This window comes from Camelus bactrianus, chromosome 21 (assembly GCF_048773025.1).
Source record: "Camelus bactrianus isolate YW-2024 breed Bactrian camel chromosome 21, ASM4877302v1, whole genome shotgun sequence".
Taxonomy (NCBI): Eukaryota; Metazoa; Chordata; class Mammalia; order Artiodactyla; family Camelidae; genus Camelus; species Camelus bactrianus.
In genome coordinates this window covers 10,325,576-10,342,612 of record NC_133559.1, presented here as the reverse complement: position 1 = coordinate 10,342,612, position 17,037 = coordinate 10,325,576, and the positions used below count along the sequence as shown (strand labels likewise).

General features: G+C 38.3%; 2 protein-coding genes across 2 annotated transcripts in view; one reads left to right on the top strand and one right to left on the bottom strand.

Moving 5' to 3' along the window:
* Positions 1 to 404: 404 nt before the first annotated feature.
* On the top strand, positions 405 to 3,035 carry AIM2 (absent in melanoma 2). Its single transcript, XM_074349973.1, is given in 5 exon segments — positions 405 to 1,233; positions 1,235 to 1,343; positions 1,346 to 1,440; positions 1,442 to 1,516; positions 2,895 to 3,035. Coding segments are annotated over 5 exon segments (573 nt in total). The 5' UTR covers positions 405 to 1,080.
* A 4,215-nt stretch (positions 3,036 to 7,250) lies between these two features.
* The window catches only part of IFI16 (interferon gamma inducible protein 16), a 55,695-nt gene continuing 45,908 nt past the window's right edge, over positions 7,251 to 17,037 (bottom strand). Inside the window, 3 exon segments of the mRNA XM_074349653.1 lie at positions 7,251 to 9,732; positions 12,659 to 12,847; positions 14,327 to 14,746. Coding sequence (XP_074205754.1) covers positions 9,586 to 9,732; positions 12,659 to 12,847; positions 14,327 to 14,746 — 756 coding nt within the window. The 3' untranslated portion in view covers positions 7,251 to 9,585.

The following is a 17,037-nucleotide window of genomic DNA, read 5'->3' as shown; positions in this document are numbered from 1 at the left end:
ATGTCTTCCAGATTTTATAATTTCTCTTGAAAAGTCAGATATTGGTCTTATTATATTTCCTTTTATGCAGTGTGATCTTTTTCATTAATTTGGAAAAACACAAAGAAAAAAATTACCTATAATATTATCACCTAAAGAAAACCGTATTTGATATTGGTAAACATTTCTCTAGTGTGTTTGTGTGTGTGTGACTTAATTGTTTATGTATCCAGTAAGAAACATATTGGATATTCTGTTTGGGTCTTTTACCTTTCTTGAGTCAATTTTAACAGTTTATCATATTATTCCTCTAAAGCATTTCTAATATTTATACAGTATTCTATTGTCTGACTATAACATATTTTATTTAATTAAACCCTTATTTTTGGATATTTAGATTATTTCAATTTTTCATAACTACAAATAACGAGATAGAATTATTTTATGTAAACCTTAGTGGATAGTTCATTATTTATAAGGGTAAATTCATAAACGTTGAACTGATTCTTCTTTTTAATTCTCGCTGTAACTCACTTGTCGGATCTCTGACCTAGGTCACTCCCTTTACTTGCACTTAGCTGAATCTGTCATTTCATTATGCACGGGAGCATCTCTAAAAACGTGGGGAGCCTTGTGCAGATAATTGAGCTCTCTTACTTTTATACCAGAGTGAAATGAATATTCAGGACACTATTGGGTGGCAGAGCAAGGACATCTTGTGCCCTAACGGAGTCAACAGAAGAAGACGGGATCAGATTCCCCCCTTTGCCTTAGTTAGCAATGTCTTAGCGCTCCGATGGGCTCTTTACGTATAGTAGAAAAGTAAGGATGCAGATTAGGGAGTCTGCCTCCAAAGCTGGGTGTGCTGTCTTATTTGAGCACGGGATATGAAATCTTCCTTCTGCACCTTTTTTTTTCTATCTGGTTAATTCTAGATCTCATATCTCTTCCTAACCCCTCTATATCTCTTCCTTTGACTCTACCTATCTTTGGCTGGCTTTCTGAAGTTTAACGTCATGAGTGAAGTTAAGGTTTCCTCAATCATTCCTTCTTTATTCAAGCGGATGGCTTCTGTCTGTTGTCTTCAGCCTGAGCAGAAACATGGTGACTCAGCAGGAATGCATCAAGGAAGAAGGGCTGCCAAAAAGCCCTATGACAGTCGTGATGCTGAAAGCAACGAAGCCATTTGAATTTGAGGCCCCAGAAGAGAAGCAAGAGATGTTTCATGCTACAGTGGCTACTGGGAGTGAATTCTCTTTTTGTAAAAGTTTTCAAAAAAGCTAAAGGAAAAAAAAAAAAAAAAAAGCTAAAAAATAAATTCACTCCAAAGAAAATAATTATAATATCAAAATATTATTGGCACAGTTGTTCCTGGATGTGAAGAGTGCCTCCCTTGTGTGTGATGCTGAATCTGACCACCAGATCAGTGTTGTCCCAAAGCACGTTATCAGAAAAGCTGGTGGGAACCTCAAAGTTCAGCAAGCTTCAAACTTGGCCTCTTGGAGCAGTTGTGAATGAGCTATTTGTAGTCCAGAAGGTAAGTTTCTATATAGAATTTTATATTGTTTAGTAAGAATAACTTATTCTCTGATACAAGCTTGGAGAGGCTTTAGAAATTATTCATTTCAAAATAGCTTTATATAGAGAAAAATGAAAACAAATGAATCCCCCCAAACTAAAGAACTGCAGAGTGCATGTGTTAAGATGGGAATACATTAAAAGTGTTTTTATTCTCAGGAAGCTGTCACAGTCCTGTTTCAGCTTCCTCTCATCCTAGTGGCTTCTGAAAAAGGGCCTACTTCAGACACAAGTAACGTTTGCCCTCTAGGTTATTTTTGTACTTCGTACATGTGATCCTTATTCTAAGTGACTATTGTTATAAATACAGAATTATTGTCGCTGAGTGATAAACCAGATTAGTTGACTTGGAAGACGGGTAATAGGGCAGAATTAAAGAACTATGATTAAAAGAAGAAAATAGAAGGCCGTATGAGGACACTTACTGGAAGTGAGAAATAACAATGTATTTTGACTCTGAGCCTCAGCGGAACCAGCCTTGTGTGACGATTTCTGGTCTAGGATGAGACCAAGAGCCCCTGAGAGGGAACCTGCTGACACTGCCTCCAGGAGCTTAAGGCTAAACTCTGTTGCCTTGGGGTTAGCTGAAGAGGAACTGACAGGGAGACTCTTGTCTTCCTGAAAAATTCAAGCCCAAAATGACCTTGAATAAGAACCATTTTCTTTAGTTCTGAGCTTCCAATTTGGCCAACCATATGCAATTATACACTCATTGAGCTCATTAAATTAAGCCTAAGATATTATCAATCTTCTCAGTAACTGATCAACATGTCACTCACTTTTTACCTGGACTTGATTGTGAATTACTTGTTGTCCTTGATTCCTGCAGGGGTGGGAACCTTTTCTTGCCTTTCCTTTGAGGTTCCTTGGTTGCTCTAATCATTAAATTGACGTAAGACACATTAACAGGAGAAAAACACATTTAATTTTGTATGTATGGGAGCCCCGTAAAAAATATGAAACTCAAAGACAGCAGGCAGTTGAGGCTTATATATCACCCTGAGCTAGGGAGAAAGAGGTCAGGCTGGTGGGGCTTCAGAGGGGAGGAAGGCAGTTCACAGGAGGATGAGAAGAGCAGACGTTTAGTGAACAGGTGTTTGCCGTGCTGTGCATATGTCTTTGCGACATGAAACGTTACCTTTGATGACAGCTCCCTCTCTGGTACAGACCCCCAACCTAAATTCTTTTAGATGGTTTAGGGAAAAGCAAAATGCTTTTCCTGAGTCTGCTGGGTCTTAATTGCCTTCAGCGCAGAACCTCCATGTCGAAGTGGCACATCTGGGGGCGACTCATTCTGCTCCCCCTCATTCCTAACTCATACTTAGGCTCTTTACTAGGTGTTTGCATCATTTGCTCATGTCTCTCCTGGATTTGTTGCTTTACGTGATTCTCCTCCAACTCTGGGATTTCTTTTCCTTGCTTGTCGTGACTACGGGCCCTACCAATTACTGGTTCACATCGCCACCCTGGCCTTCTAAAAGAAGGGAGTTTGGGACTAGAAAGATGGACATAAGAAGCAATATGTTCTAAGTGAAACATAACTGTCTCCTCTACCTGAATTTGCTAACATCTATTAGCTATATCCCTGCTGGTTTCAAACCTGGATTTTTTTCCCCTTGTGTTTCTTTCTGGAGGCTGTTACTGGCTCTTCTCATGTCTGATTGATGTAACATTCCTTAATGAGATTGTCAAAAGTTGGGCTTTGATTTTATTTTGCAGAAAACAAAACAGAGGAATCATATATAATTTGACCTAAATGACAAGACAAAGGAGGATGAAAGTACTGGTGCTTGGAAAAGAGAACAGAATCCAGGTTGAGGAAGGGGATAAACTTTGACTTAACATTCTTCGAATTGTCAAAAACTGGAAGCAAACTACAGGTGAAACTTGGAGTTCATAGTTTTCATTAATGTGGGAGGAAAGTCAGCTCTCCAGAGGGATAATATTTTGTGTTTGCTTTCAGCAAACTGGACGGGTGCCACTGAACAGGATGTGGTGTGGAAGACCCTGGTATTCAGTACACTGACATTTCTCCGAACTCAGGAACCTCCCTTTTAGGAAGTACACATCCCAGGTGCCCAATTAAGAGGACATCGACTTCATATGGCAGAAACAGGCTGTGGTTCCCACACAGCCCCACAGCAGTTCACTGGTAAACTGTAAGTCTAATGCAGACTATTTGCCCAAAGCTGGACAAATTATTCTGAAAGATGGATACAAAAGTAGACACAGACCAGGTATACCTTGAGGACACATTTCTCAGAGTCAACTCAGCTATCCTTGCACCTACCATAATCTGGGGAAACTGAGTCAGGATAAACTCCTACTCCTGTCCTTTCTTCTCTCCCTCATTAGAATGCATCCTCCATGGACAGATGACTGGTATATTTATACAGTGGAATGCTACTCAGCCATAAAAAAAAATAAGATAATGCCATTTGCAGCAACATGGATGGAACTGCTGATTGCCATTCTAAATGAAATAAGCCAGAAAGAGAAATAAAAATATCATATGATATCACTTCTATGTGGAATCTAAAAAAAAAAAAAAAAAAAAAAGACAAATGAACTTATTTACAAAACAGAAACAGACTCACAGAAATAGAAAACAAACTTATGGGAGGGTGGGAAGGGATAAATTGGGAGTTCAAGATTTGCAGATACTAACTACTAAATATAAAATAGATAAACAGCAAGTTTCTTCTGTATAGCAGAGGGAGCTATATTCAATATCCTGCAGTATCCTATAATGAACAAGAATATGAAAAGGAATGTATGTATGTATATGTATGACTGAACTACCATGCTGTACACCAGACACAACACTGTAAAAAAAAAAAAAAATCCTGCTGCCACTGCTTGGTTCTCTTCCCCGTGTTGCCTCGCTTTTTGAGAGTGGGGAGGAGACTTGAGACACTGGCATATGTGCCCTTGTTAAGTAGGAGTATATATCTCAGGCCAGATGTTAACTTCAGGAGGGTGATCCAAGAGTGAACAATGTACTAGAAGGAAGGGAAGAACGTGATTTTATGAGAGGAAAAGAAAGATACACTTTAGGAAGACACACTGCAAGCAGGGAAAGGGTAACTGATCGTTTGTATCTCAGACTATATGTATATTTTCCCCATCCAGGTCATTAAGACCAACAAATTGAAATAAAAAGGATTGATTCATTTGAAAAATTTATTTGGGTGGGGAGGGCTATGTGGGAACTCTGTATTTTCTACTCCAATTCTGTGTAAACCTGAAACTGCTCTAAAAAAAATAAAGTCTATTAAAAATTTATTTGGCTTTTTTGAGGGAGAGGAGGTAATTAGGCTCATTTATTTATTTTTCATTCATTACTGTTATTTTTAATGGAAGCACTGGGGATTGAACCCAGGACCTCGGGCATGTTAAGCATGTGCTCTACCACTGAGCAATACCCTCCCCCAAAAAGATCAATTTAAATCAACTAGTCTTAAAAAAAAAAAAAAAAAAAGAAAGAAAGAAAAAAGAGAACACTAATGAATTCATCTACAAAACAGAAACAGACTCACAGGCATAGTAAACAATTTTATGATTACTGGGGGAAAGAGAGTGGAAAGGGATAAATTTGGGAGTTTGAGATTTGCAAAGGTTAACTATTACATATAAAAACAGATAAAAAGACAGTTTTTTTTTCTGTATAGCACAGGGAACTATATTCAAAATCTTGTAATAACCTTTAATGAAAAAGAATATGAAAACATATATATGTATATATATTATATGTGACTGGGACATTAGGCTGTACACCAGAATTTGACATATTGTAACTGCCTATACTTCAATTAAAAAATAAATAAATCAAATCTGAACAGCATTTAATTGAAAAATACCTAACGCAGCTCTTCAACCAGATTGTGAGTTACTGGAGAGAGAGCAGCAGGATACAGACTCCTCTAAACCTCAGCTTAGTCAGGACGGGAGAAGGGATGGATAAACAATTCCAAAATCTCAAGATCTTATCACGATAAAAATTATTTCTCATTCATTGCAGCCCACAGCCAGGCTCAATCTGGGGTGAGGATAGGGCTCTTCTCTATGTAAATATTCAGGGATATTATAGTTGTTCAATATCTGTTAAGCGAATAAAATGGTTAATGGAAAATAAGTGCTATATGTATTTATACAAGTAAATATACGCTAAGCATATAAATAACCAAATTCACAGAAGAACAAATAAGGTCTGTAGCATGAAAAGATTGTCAGCGTCACTCATAATCTGAAAAATAAAGTTAAGTAAAATTTATTTTTTCTTAAGTTTTAAGTGTTCTAGAAGATAACTGATGCTCTCAGAAAGAGGAGTTGGCAATTTTTTTCTGCAAAAGACTCAATACTATATATTTTAAATTATGTGGGCCCTGTGGTCTCTGTTACAGATGGTTAACCTTGTACTGGTTACAAAAAGAGCCACGGACAATCTGTTAGAGCAGGCAGAGAGCTAGACAGGAGCAGAGAAAGGAGGATGCAGACCAAATGGCAGGAATTGGGCAGGAAGGAAATCATAGCATCATGTGAGCACTAGGGGTCCTTGGGCAGAGAAAGAAAAGCAGGAAACTGCACTGATAAACGATCACACCTTCTGCGGTGATGGGTGTCCTGGAGGCCAACAAAGAAGAGCAGGAATCTCCAGTGTCCCAATGTAACCTTTTGCTCATTATGCCCTCATTTCAGTAAAATAAGCCTTGCAGATTAGAGGTACCATCATGCACCAATGCCATGACACTTCCCATCCAGACTAAATAAGGACAAAAATCCCTCTTCCCTTTGGGAGGGTGGAGTTGGGATGAAAATCAGGGAACATGACCCCAAACCCTTCCCTCCCCAATAAATATTCAGCCTATTCATTTTTACACTCTATGTCACCAACTTACCAAAGAAACTCAGAGCAGCCTCTCACCTGAGCCTGCCTGCTCTCCCCTTGAAAGTGTACTATCCATCCCCTCACAAATCTTCGCTTTACTTTCTTAACCCTTGCGTCTTGTCTCTGAATTCTTTCTGGGATGAGACAAGACCCCGGACACTGGTTACGTCTATGGGCAACAAATCCATGAATGAACAAGCATGTCTGTGTTCCAGTAAAACTGCATCGTGGACACTGAAATTTGAACTTGATGAAATTTTCCTGTATCATTCTTTTGACTTTTCCCTCAAACATTAAAAAAAAAATGTAAGAACCATTCTTAACTTGTGGGCTACATAAAAACCAGTAGCTTGCTGAACAAAAAAACTAATGGGCTGAACTTGGCCCACTGGCCATAGTTTGCCAATCCTTAGTCTGAAACAAAATATTAGCAATGTATTGTGTGTTCATAGAATAAGTAAAAATAAAATGTTTGACAACAATAGCACAAAATGTGAGAGGAAGGAATCAGGATACACCACTAGAAAGTCCGTATACAATATGTCAAGCGTCATGATAGTATTTGAAGGTAGATTCTGATTAATTAAAGATGTGTATTATAAACTCTAAGACAATGACTAAAAATATTTTTAAAGGAACATAAATAATAAGATAATTTTATGATATTGGGGAAAGAATAGGCTTATAGACCCAAGGATGAAAATAGAGAGGCCAGAAATAGGCCCAGACATAGACATTCCATTGATTTTCTACAAAAGTACAAACACAATTCAATGGAGAAAGGGTACATTTTCAGCAAGCAGTATTGAAGCAACTGGATATTTTTATTAAAAAATAATTGTGATTTGTGGTGATGGAATCACAGGCATACTCATGTATACAAACTGGTCACAAATGTATTCATTAAGTAGGTCAAATTTTATATTATAAATATACCTCAATAAAGTTGAAACAAAGAAAAAATAATGGGTCTGATTTATACCTCAATCTCTATACAAAAATTAACTCAAAATGGGTCATTGACTTAAATGTAAAACCTAAAAGTATAAAACTTCTCGAAGAAAACACAAAAGAAAAATCTCTGTGATGTTGGTTTAGGCAAAGATTTCTTAGCTATGACTCAAAAAGCCAATCTAAGTAAGATAAATATTTTGATCATTTAAACTTTACCAAAATGAACAGTTGTTTTCAAAAGATGCCTTTAAATCGTGTTAAGGCAAGCCAGAGTTTGGGACTTAATATTTGCTTGTCACATAGCCACTAAAGATCATGTACCCAGAATTTGTAAAGAAGTCTCAAAACTCAATGTTATGAGAACAAACATCTGAATTTTTAAGATGGGCAAAAGAAAAGATACATGGGTGGCAAATAAACACATAAAAGATCCTCAACATGATTTATCTTTAGGGAAATGCAAATTAAAACCATAGTGAAATGCTGCTAGGCACCAATTAGAATGACTATTTAAAATTTAAAATAACTGATTATACCAAGTGCTGATGAGGAGGAATTAGAAGGGTCATATGAGGTGGCGGGAACGTTAAATGGTACACAACTTTGCGAGAGAGTTTGCTCGTTCGTCTTTTAAAGTTAACACACAACTACAGTGCTAAACTCTGAGGCAGATACAGAGCAACTGAAACTCTCACACATTGCTGGTAGGAATGGAAAATGTTGCAGTCACGTTAGGAAACACTCTGGCAATTTCTTATATATTTGAACATAAATTTACCCTATGGACCAAGAGTCTCACTCCAAGATTTTTCCTCATTGAAATGATAACACATGTTCACATAAAAATTTGCACGTGAACAGTTGTAGCAGTTTTAGTCATCACTGTGCAAAACTATAAACAATCCAATTTCCCCTCACCTGGGGAATGAAGAAGCAAACTTTGGTGTGTCCACACACTGAATTCTGCGCAGCAATAAAAAGGAATAAACTGATACACACACTACGTCAATGAATCCTAAATGCAATATACTAAGTGAAAGAAGCCAGACTCAAAATGCTACATACATTTAAAATTCCATTTTAGGGAACTCTGGAAAAGGGAAAAGCTTAAGTTAAGAAACTATGTCAGTGAGTACCCGGAGCTTGGAACTGGAGGGATAGTTGACAATAATATGGCATGAAGGAAATCCTTGTTATGATGAAACTGTTTTAATCATTAGGAAAGTGATCTGACCTCCCTGTCCCTTATTTGTCTCATTAGGAGAGTAAAAAGAAGAGCACGATCAACCCTCTAGAGCTATTATGAAGATTAAGTGACACAAAATGATTGCAAAGCACCAGGTACCAAATATGTGGTCAGTAAATACACTGTGAATTTCAGTATTAGATATCGACTTCCTGCCATTGTAGTCTAAAGTGAATTAGTTACTATTTGGTGTTTGCCTAATACAAGTCTTTGCCCGGGGAAGCATGCTCATGGAATCCACACGAGTGGGGTGTGAGGACCAGGAGGTATAGCTGGAGGGCTTCTGAGCTGTTGGTACTTGAGTAAATGAGTGGACCTGGTTATTTCACATCAGACAGGGCTAGAGTTGCTTCCAACATTTACAAGTGACTTCGTGCAATCACCAGAAGCTGCCTTATTTGGCAGACAAATTACTCAGTCATGGCCCCTTCAGGAGACCTTTTCTGAAAAGACATCATTGTTTTGGACTAAAGCAACTCCACCCTAGGACAGGGCTTAGCAACTGAAGCACAGGCTGCATTTCAGCCCATCTGCCTCTCTGCTGGATTTATTTGAGCAGGGCACAGCTTGTTCAACCTGTTCGCTCTTGACCAGAGCTGTACCCTGTTAAGATCACACCCAAAGTAGAAATCTAAACATTGCTTGGGGCCCATGTGTCTCTATCTGATTTGCAGGCTACAGACTATTTGCCTTTAAGTAACAAACCCAGTAATCAGCCTCCTAGGGAAGCACATTTTTAGAAAGAAAACATGATGTTTATTATTTTTTCCAAATTAAAGAAGTTATAGGTGCAAAACATGGCATTCAGATGGTATAGAAAAATATAAAAAAGGAAATGAAAAGCACTCCTAACACCCCATTTTTAAGAATTAATAGCTTGTATATATATTTCTGTATTTTAACCACATGCATATATAGCTTTTTTTTTTTTTTCTGGTACCTAGATTTTAGCTTCATAAACATCAATATTAATGGTGCCTGGGTTTTCAGAAGCAGCCTGCTGGAAGCTTGGCTGCTGATGTTGCGAGGTGTCCACATGTGAAGCAGGGCTGAGTGGTTGTTACTTGTTTTTCCTGGGCTTGATGACCTGGAAGAAGAAGGAGAGAATGAGAAACCATGAGATGACCCTGATGGTACACTTCTGCCTTCACTCACACCACGTCCCCTGGCTTTGGGCTGCACCCCTTTTCCCTTCCTTTCTAAAACACTCTTCTCTCATTCTCCTCTGTCTCTTCTTTGGAGTCATCGCCACCCTCCCGTTCTTGGCTGGGACCCTGAAATGAGATATGTGCTCATATCCAGCATGAGTCCAGGTGGGCAGGCAGGAGTCGTTGGAGAACAAGAAAGAGGAAGGAGCCAGTGTTCTCAGTGCTGAGAGCTGAAGGGAAAGTTCTCACTGGGGGGAAAGGTGGAAGAAAGGGGAAAAAGGTACTCCTGGTACAAAGCTGTGAAGGAAGCATTGGGAATACCTAATTGAGAGCCTGAGGACTGGAAATATCTAAGAGCATGTGCATTTCTGAGTGCCTGGATATGTCAGCGTTTGTGTTGGATCTGTTTGCATTCCAGCACAGGCAGATCTCAGAGAGATTGTGGGTTCAGTTCCAGACCACTGCAACAAAGCGAACATTGCAATAAAATGACACACACTGTTTTGTTTTGTTTTGTTTTTGCTTGCCCAGTGCACATAAAAGTTATGTTTTGCTATACTGTGGTCTATTAAGTGTGTAGTAGCATTAACGTACATTTCTTAGTCAAGAAATACTTTATTGCTAAGAAATGCTAACCATCATCTGATTCTTTAGTGAGTCAATCTTTTTTTCTGGTGGAGGGTCTTGACTTGATGTTGATGGCTACTGACTGATGCCACTGCTTTATCAACTAACTTATGTAATATTCGGAATCCTTTGTTGTCATTTCAACAATCTTCACAGCATCTTCTCCAAGAGTAGATTCCATTTCAAGAAGCTGTGTTCTCTTTGCTCCTCATCCCTTAAAGTTGTATCATGGGACTACAGCAATTCAGCCACATCTTCAGGCTCCACTTCTAATTCTAGTTCTTTTTGCTATTTCTACCACATCTCCAGTTACTTCCTCCACTGAAGTCATGAACTTCTCAAAATCATTCAGGAAGGTTGAAATTAACTTCCTTCAAACTCTAGTTCTTTTTGGTGTTTTGACTTCTTCCCATGAATTATGAATGTTTTTGATGATATCTAGAATGGAGAATCCTTCCCAGAAGGCTTTTATTTGACTTCACTCAGATCCATCAGAAGAATCACTGTCTGTGGCAGCTGTAGCCCTGTGAAATGTATTTCTTAAATAATAAGACTTGAAAGTTGAAATTACTCCTTGATCCATGGGATGCAAAATGGATGTTGTGCAAGCAAGCGTGAAAACAGCATTAATTTCATAGTACATCTCCTTCAGAGCTCTTGGGTGATCAGGTGTGTTGTCAATGAACAGTAATATTTCAAAAAAAATATTTTTTTTTTTTCTTGAGTAGTCTCAGGAACAGTGGGCTTAAAATATTCAGTAAATCATGTTGTAGGCAGATGTGCTGTCATCCAGTCTTTATTGTGCCATTTAAAAGAGCACTGGCAAAATAGATTTAGCATAAATCTTAAGGGCCCTAGGATTTCCAGAATGGTAAGTGAGCATTGGCTTCAATTTGAAGTCACCAGCTGCATGAACCCTTAACAAGAGAGTCAACCTATCGTTTGAAACTTTGAAGCCAGACATTGACTTCTCCTCTCTAGCTATGAAAGCCATAGATGGCATCTTCTTCCAAGATAAGGCTGCTTCATTCACTAAACTTAATCATTTCTAGTTTTTTGTATTTTTTTTTTTAAATGGAGTTACTGGGGATTGAACCCAGGACCTTGTGCATGCTAAGCAAGTACTCTACCACTGAGCTATAGCCCACCCTCCTCATTTCTAGCTTTTGATACAACATGAGAGATGTGTGACTCTTCCTTTCATGTGAACACTTAGAGGCCCCTGTAGAGTTATTATTTGGCCTAAGTTCAATATTGTTGTGTGTCAGGGAACAGAGAGGTCCAAGGAGAGGGAGAGAGATGGGGGTAATGGTCTGTCAACGGAACAGTCAGAACACATACAACATTTATTGATGAAATTCACCATACTACATGGGTGTGCGGTTCATGGAACCCTAAGTGATTTCAATAGTAACATCAAAGATCATTGATCAAAGATCACCATGACAAACATATTAATATTGAAAAAGCTTGAAATGTTATGAGAATTGCTAAGTGTAATATAGAGACTCAGAGTGAACAAATACTTTGGAAAAATGGTGCCAATAGATTTGCTGTACATGGGATTGTCACAAACCCTCAGTTTGTAAAAAACTTAGCATCTATGAAATACAATAAAGTGAAGTACAATAAAACAAGGTCTACCTTTACAGGCCTTTGTTAGTGTTCCAAGAATTCCACATGAATGTGTGTGTGTGTGTGTGAGTGCGACAAGTCAAACCACCAACCAACTACCTCTGTTGTGGACCAGTATGTGTATCTCACCAAAGGCAGGTAACTCTGTGTTCTGAAATGCTCAGGAACATCCTTCATCATTTAGGGCTGGAATGAATTCTGTTAACTATCCTCTGAGATAAAAGATACTTCCTCCATTCTATAGATAATAAATCAGAGGTCCCTAGGATTTAAGTTATTAGTCAACTAACAAATCACAGAGCCAGTATTTGAAGCAAATCTGCCTTAATGAAGCCCACATTTACTAAATAATCTCCCTGCTTTGAAAATTCAACCATTTCTATAATATTTATCTTAGATACCATATCCTTTGATAACCTCTCTTTTCTCTCTTTAATATAATTAAAGATATCCTTCTAAAAAATGAATGATGAAAAAAAGTTTACACCCACTAAAGGGCAAGGATTAGTTTTTTTTCACCTGTTAGACTCTGTGTAATAGTAGCAGCCTACTTTTCCTAAAGTCTTCCGCTTTGGAGCCGCGGTGTCCCCCAGAAGGTCTCACCTTGATGTAACTGTGAATGACAGATCTTAACTGCCTTCCTTCCCCTTTTAATGCCAGTTCAAAGCAGATGAGTTTAAGTTTGTCGCCTTCCTCACAGAGGGTTCTGGTCAGTCGTCCGTACACCAGGACCTCCATAGCTCCTGTACTGTCTTGTACTTCATAATATATGCATTCATTCCACACCGTTTTCTGAAAAAAAAAAAAAAAAAAAAAAAAAAAAAAGCCCTTATCATCTGAAAACTGGATCAGGAATTTTCACAACCCTGAAAAATACAGGGTGTTAGGGGAAACTTTTGTCTCAGGCAGGCTACTATGAGATGGGGGTCCAAAAGTACAGGTACCAAACAGCGTAAGATGTCTTGTTCAGATTATTCTCATACTTAAATCCTCTTTCTACCTTTCCTTGCCTTAGCTCTCTCTGTGTTAACTTCTTCTAGAAAAATTAATTACTTTCCTAATTTTTCCTGCTTCCACCTCAGAACAGCTGAGATTTCTGAGGAAACTTGGATACAGTGGTCTGATAACCTTTGCTGGTTTCATTGAATCTCCCTGAGAACAGAGAAGGCCATTCATGTCCTACGATGAATCTCAAAAAGATTGTTGCAAATCCTCATTAAGTAGATTGTTATGTCAATGTGTAATTCTTTCTTCTATCTTCTCTAGTCATTCTTCCCTAATCTGCTCAAATCTTGAATCTAGACCATCTAGTCCCATTGTTCTAGTTTCTATCTCACTTATTTCACTCATTAATTCTACAAATGCACATGTGTGCACAGTCACTTAAACAGTGTACAGAAAATGACAGGGGTAACAGTAAAGGGCCACCCTAGAAGATATATATGCAACGGAGCCTGAAGCAACACTTCACATGGAAAGTTACGTCAGCTCCACGTAGGAGTTCTGTGATGTGCTGGGACTGAAATATCTACCTTAATTCTAAGAATTCACCAAAATTCTACATTTTATTGTCCCTAGTAATAAATTTAGGAACAACACTACTCGATTTCTCTCATGTTTTCAATAACTGTATTTCTCTTATTGGTTAATGCCGAAGTCTTTTGCTCCACAATTTTTTGACGAGAGAATGTGATGAGCTGAGAGAATTCTGGAGTTCAGATGATCAGAATCTTAGCTGACCAGTGATAAGAGCTGGATTCTAGGGCAGAGCAGTCTACTGATTTCTTACTCTGGTTGCTGCAACTGGAATCCAAGCTTGGAAGGGCAACTCTTTATTCACAATTAAGTTAAGCTATCACTGAAACAGATGGGGCAGATCTCAAAGAAACAAACTCATAAGAGCTCTCTCTCTGTATATGTCTATCTCTATATGTAGATAGATAGATGATAGATAGATAGATAGATAGATAGATAGAAATTCTGCACTGTTTTGTACCAGGGTTGCACGAACAGATCAACACAGCTGATAAAAATGCCATGATTTCTGGTGAATCACTATCTAAAGAACTTGTATGGTGTTACCTTGGGAAGAAGAATGTTAAGAGAGTATCTTTCCTAAATTCTAAAGTGAGGAAACTCCACCCAACAATCCGCCGTCAGCAGGGTTTTGAGTTGTTGTGTTTACGAAGTTAGTCAAATACATTTGGCAGCTAAGATGTTTAAATTCTAGGGTTACAGAAGAAATATTGCAAAACAATGGTGTGGGCTTACCTTGTGCACCTGAAACACCCCATTCACAAATGTTCCTGAAGCTTGCAAGTGGAGATGACTGATTTTAGGAGTTGCATTTGCCTTTCTAATCAGGCTCTGAGGGATTTCCATCTTTCGGTCAGCATTAACATCGGACACAGATAAGGTATGGAATATCTCCAGGAACCCATTGCGGCCAACATAATCCGATATGGCAATAATTTTCTTTGGGATGAACTTCTCCTTCAGGGCAACATGATAAACCTTCACTTGGAAGAATTCGCTCTCAGTAGCCACTGTGGCATGAAACATCTCTCTGTTGCCTTCTCTGACATCATATATAAATGGTTCTGTTGCATTCAGCACCATCACTTCTTTGGGGCCCCTTTGGAAGCCCTCCTCTCTGGAAGCTTCTTTAGGAACAGCCTTCAACTTTGGTTTCTACTTAGAAGGACACACGAAGTACAAGTGCAATTAAGAAAGGGAACACAGATTCATCCTCTAATATGATCTCAGGTTTAATATTAAGGCTTAACAAATTACATAATTGGGTGGAGTTAGAAAAAAAAAACTAGACAAAGATCACTGACACAGTATAATTAATCTAGTGGAAGAAATAGAGAAGATTTAAACAGTGATTTTTCTTCTTTTTTTCATTATTTTATGACTATAATAGAAAGGATATTTTTCTTTAAAAAGTATTAACCCAAGGAAAAAAACATTTCTCCTAGGAAGTGCTATGTGGAGTACAGAGGCAGTGGGTGATAACGATGCTTCTGTGTAGTGATTCCTAACAGACAGGAGGATGAAAAATAATCTTAAATTGTCTCATCATTTTAGTGAGCACGATAAGACATAAATAGGGAAAAAATAAATCACCCTTGATAGCATTAAGAGTGGGGATTGTCTCTGGTCAGAAACCATTGATTCCATCCCAGTAGATGTGGCAATTTAAAGACCCATATGTATGTATATGCAAGACTGGGACATTGCGCTGTACACCAGAGACTGGCACATTGTAAGTGACTGTACTTCAATAATAATAAATAAATAAATAAGTAAATACCCCAGGTAGAAAGTCCCTTTTCACCAAAGCAGAGCTGTGATGAAAAGGGGTTCGTAAGGCAGTCATTGGAAGAATCCCATGAATTTGCCTAGTTTGGAAATGTCCTAGATAAAGGATATTTTTAAGCATAGCAGAATCAGCCACCCCCAAATATGTTTCTTAGGCATAGAATTATTTTAAGCTGATGATTTTGGAAAAACAAACAAAGAAAAAAGATAGTATACATAGAAGAAGCTCTAAAATTGAAAAGAAGTTGCCCTTTTGTAAGGGAAATTTACATTTGTAAATTAAATCTCCATTTCTAAGGGTGTCTGTCCCTGCGTACCAGGAAGAGAAGGAAGACTCTAAATCTCAGGAGTCTTGTCAGTGGAGTTCAATCTGCATAGCAAACCTCAGCTTTATTAATCCTGCTTTTCCTGGTAACCTCCCCATAACTGGCCTCCCCACACCATTTTTCCTTCTGTTTTTGGTTGAAGATTTTTTTTTTTTTTTTTGGTGTATACATTTAATTTTATTGTAACAAAGCAGAAGATGGTATTTAAGCTGGTGGTTTAGGCCACCTCAGGAAGTTACTCCTTTTCCCTGGGTATCTTCCATGTATACTGAGGTGTATGTTAATAGAGTTCAGCTTGTTTTTTCCTTGTTTACCTTTCTTTTAATACGGGGGTTTCACAAGAACTCAGACAGGTAGAGAGGAAATTGTTTTTCCTCCTCTGCATTCTCCTGTTATTCAACAGGGGCAGGCCCCTGTGGGGAAGAATGTAGAAGTCAGGTGTCAGGGGACTTTCTCTGACCTCCTGTCTCCCCAGGGGCCTGCACTGTTTCTGAGTCTCAGGGGAGAAGTTTGAATTGGAGGGGAGGCTGCTGATCTGTAAGAGGAAACAGGGAGGCAAGGGTGGGCTATGCGGGTCTTAGGGACCAGTTTATGGAGACAGGCTGGCTGCTTCCATGGACCAGCAGTGCTGCCTGTGGTCTGATCTGACTTGTACAGTTATACAGGCTGTGACCTGTGGGCCATGGGGCTTCACTCTGACTTCTCACCATCGTGATCCATTCTCTCTAACACTGGGATGCTTATTCCCAGCACAAGCTAATCAGCAACAGAAACCTCATAATAGTAAGAAGAGCAGCACCTTGACAAGAAGTGCACTGTTCTTAAGGAAGAAATTACGTATCTACACTTAGAGTCCTAAGAGTAGACCTGATGGACATGTGCTCTTATTATCTTCATTGTGTGTATAGGGAATAATAATAAAGGCTTATTTTTAAACTTACACAATAACTGTGCAATTATTCTTTTACATTAAAATGATAATTTAAATTGATATTGCTTGAACTAAATCACACTTCAAGTTACATACAGTAAGAAAAAAACTAGATTATAGAAAAATACGTGTAATGGGATTAAACTGGGGCAAATTCTTATTCTTCATAGAAACATAACAAAAGGTAAAATCAGAAAGACTATTTACAAAAATATGGCATTTGACAGAGGGGAGATTTCAGATACTTAAAATTAATTTTTTTGGTCTATGCACCTGCATTTCCTAAATTTCTAAGATGATATTATTCACATAGTAAAAAACAAGAGAGAAAGAATTGGGGACAGTGCTTTGGTTGTCTCTATATTTCTCCATCCTATTGCATCCTAAGCTCTCTCTTTCAT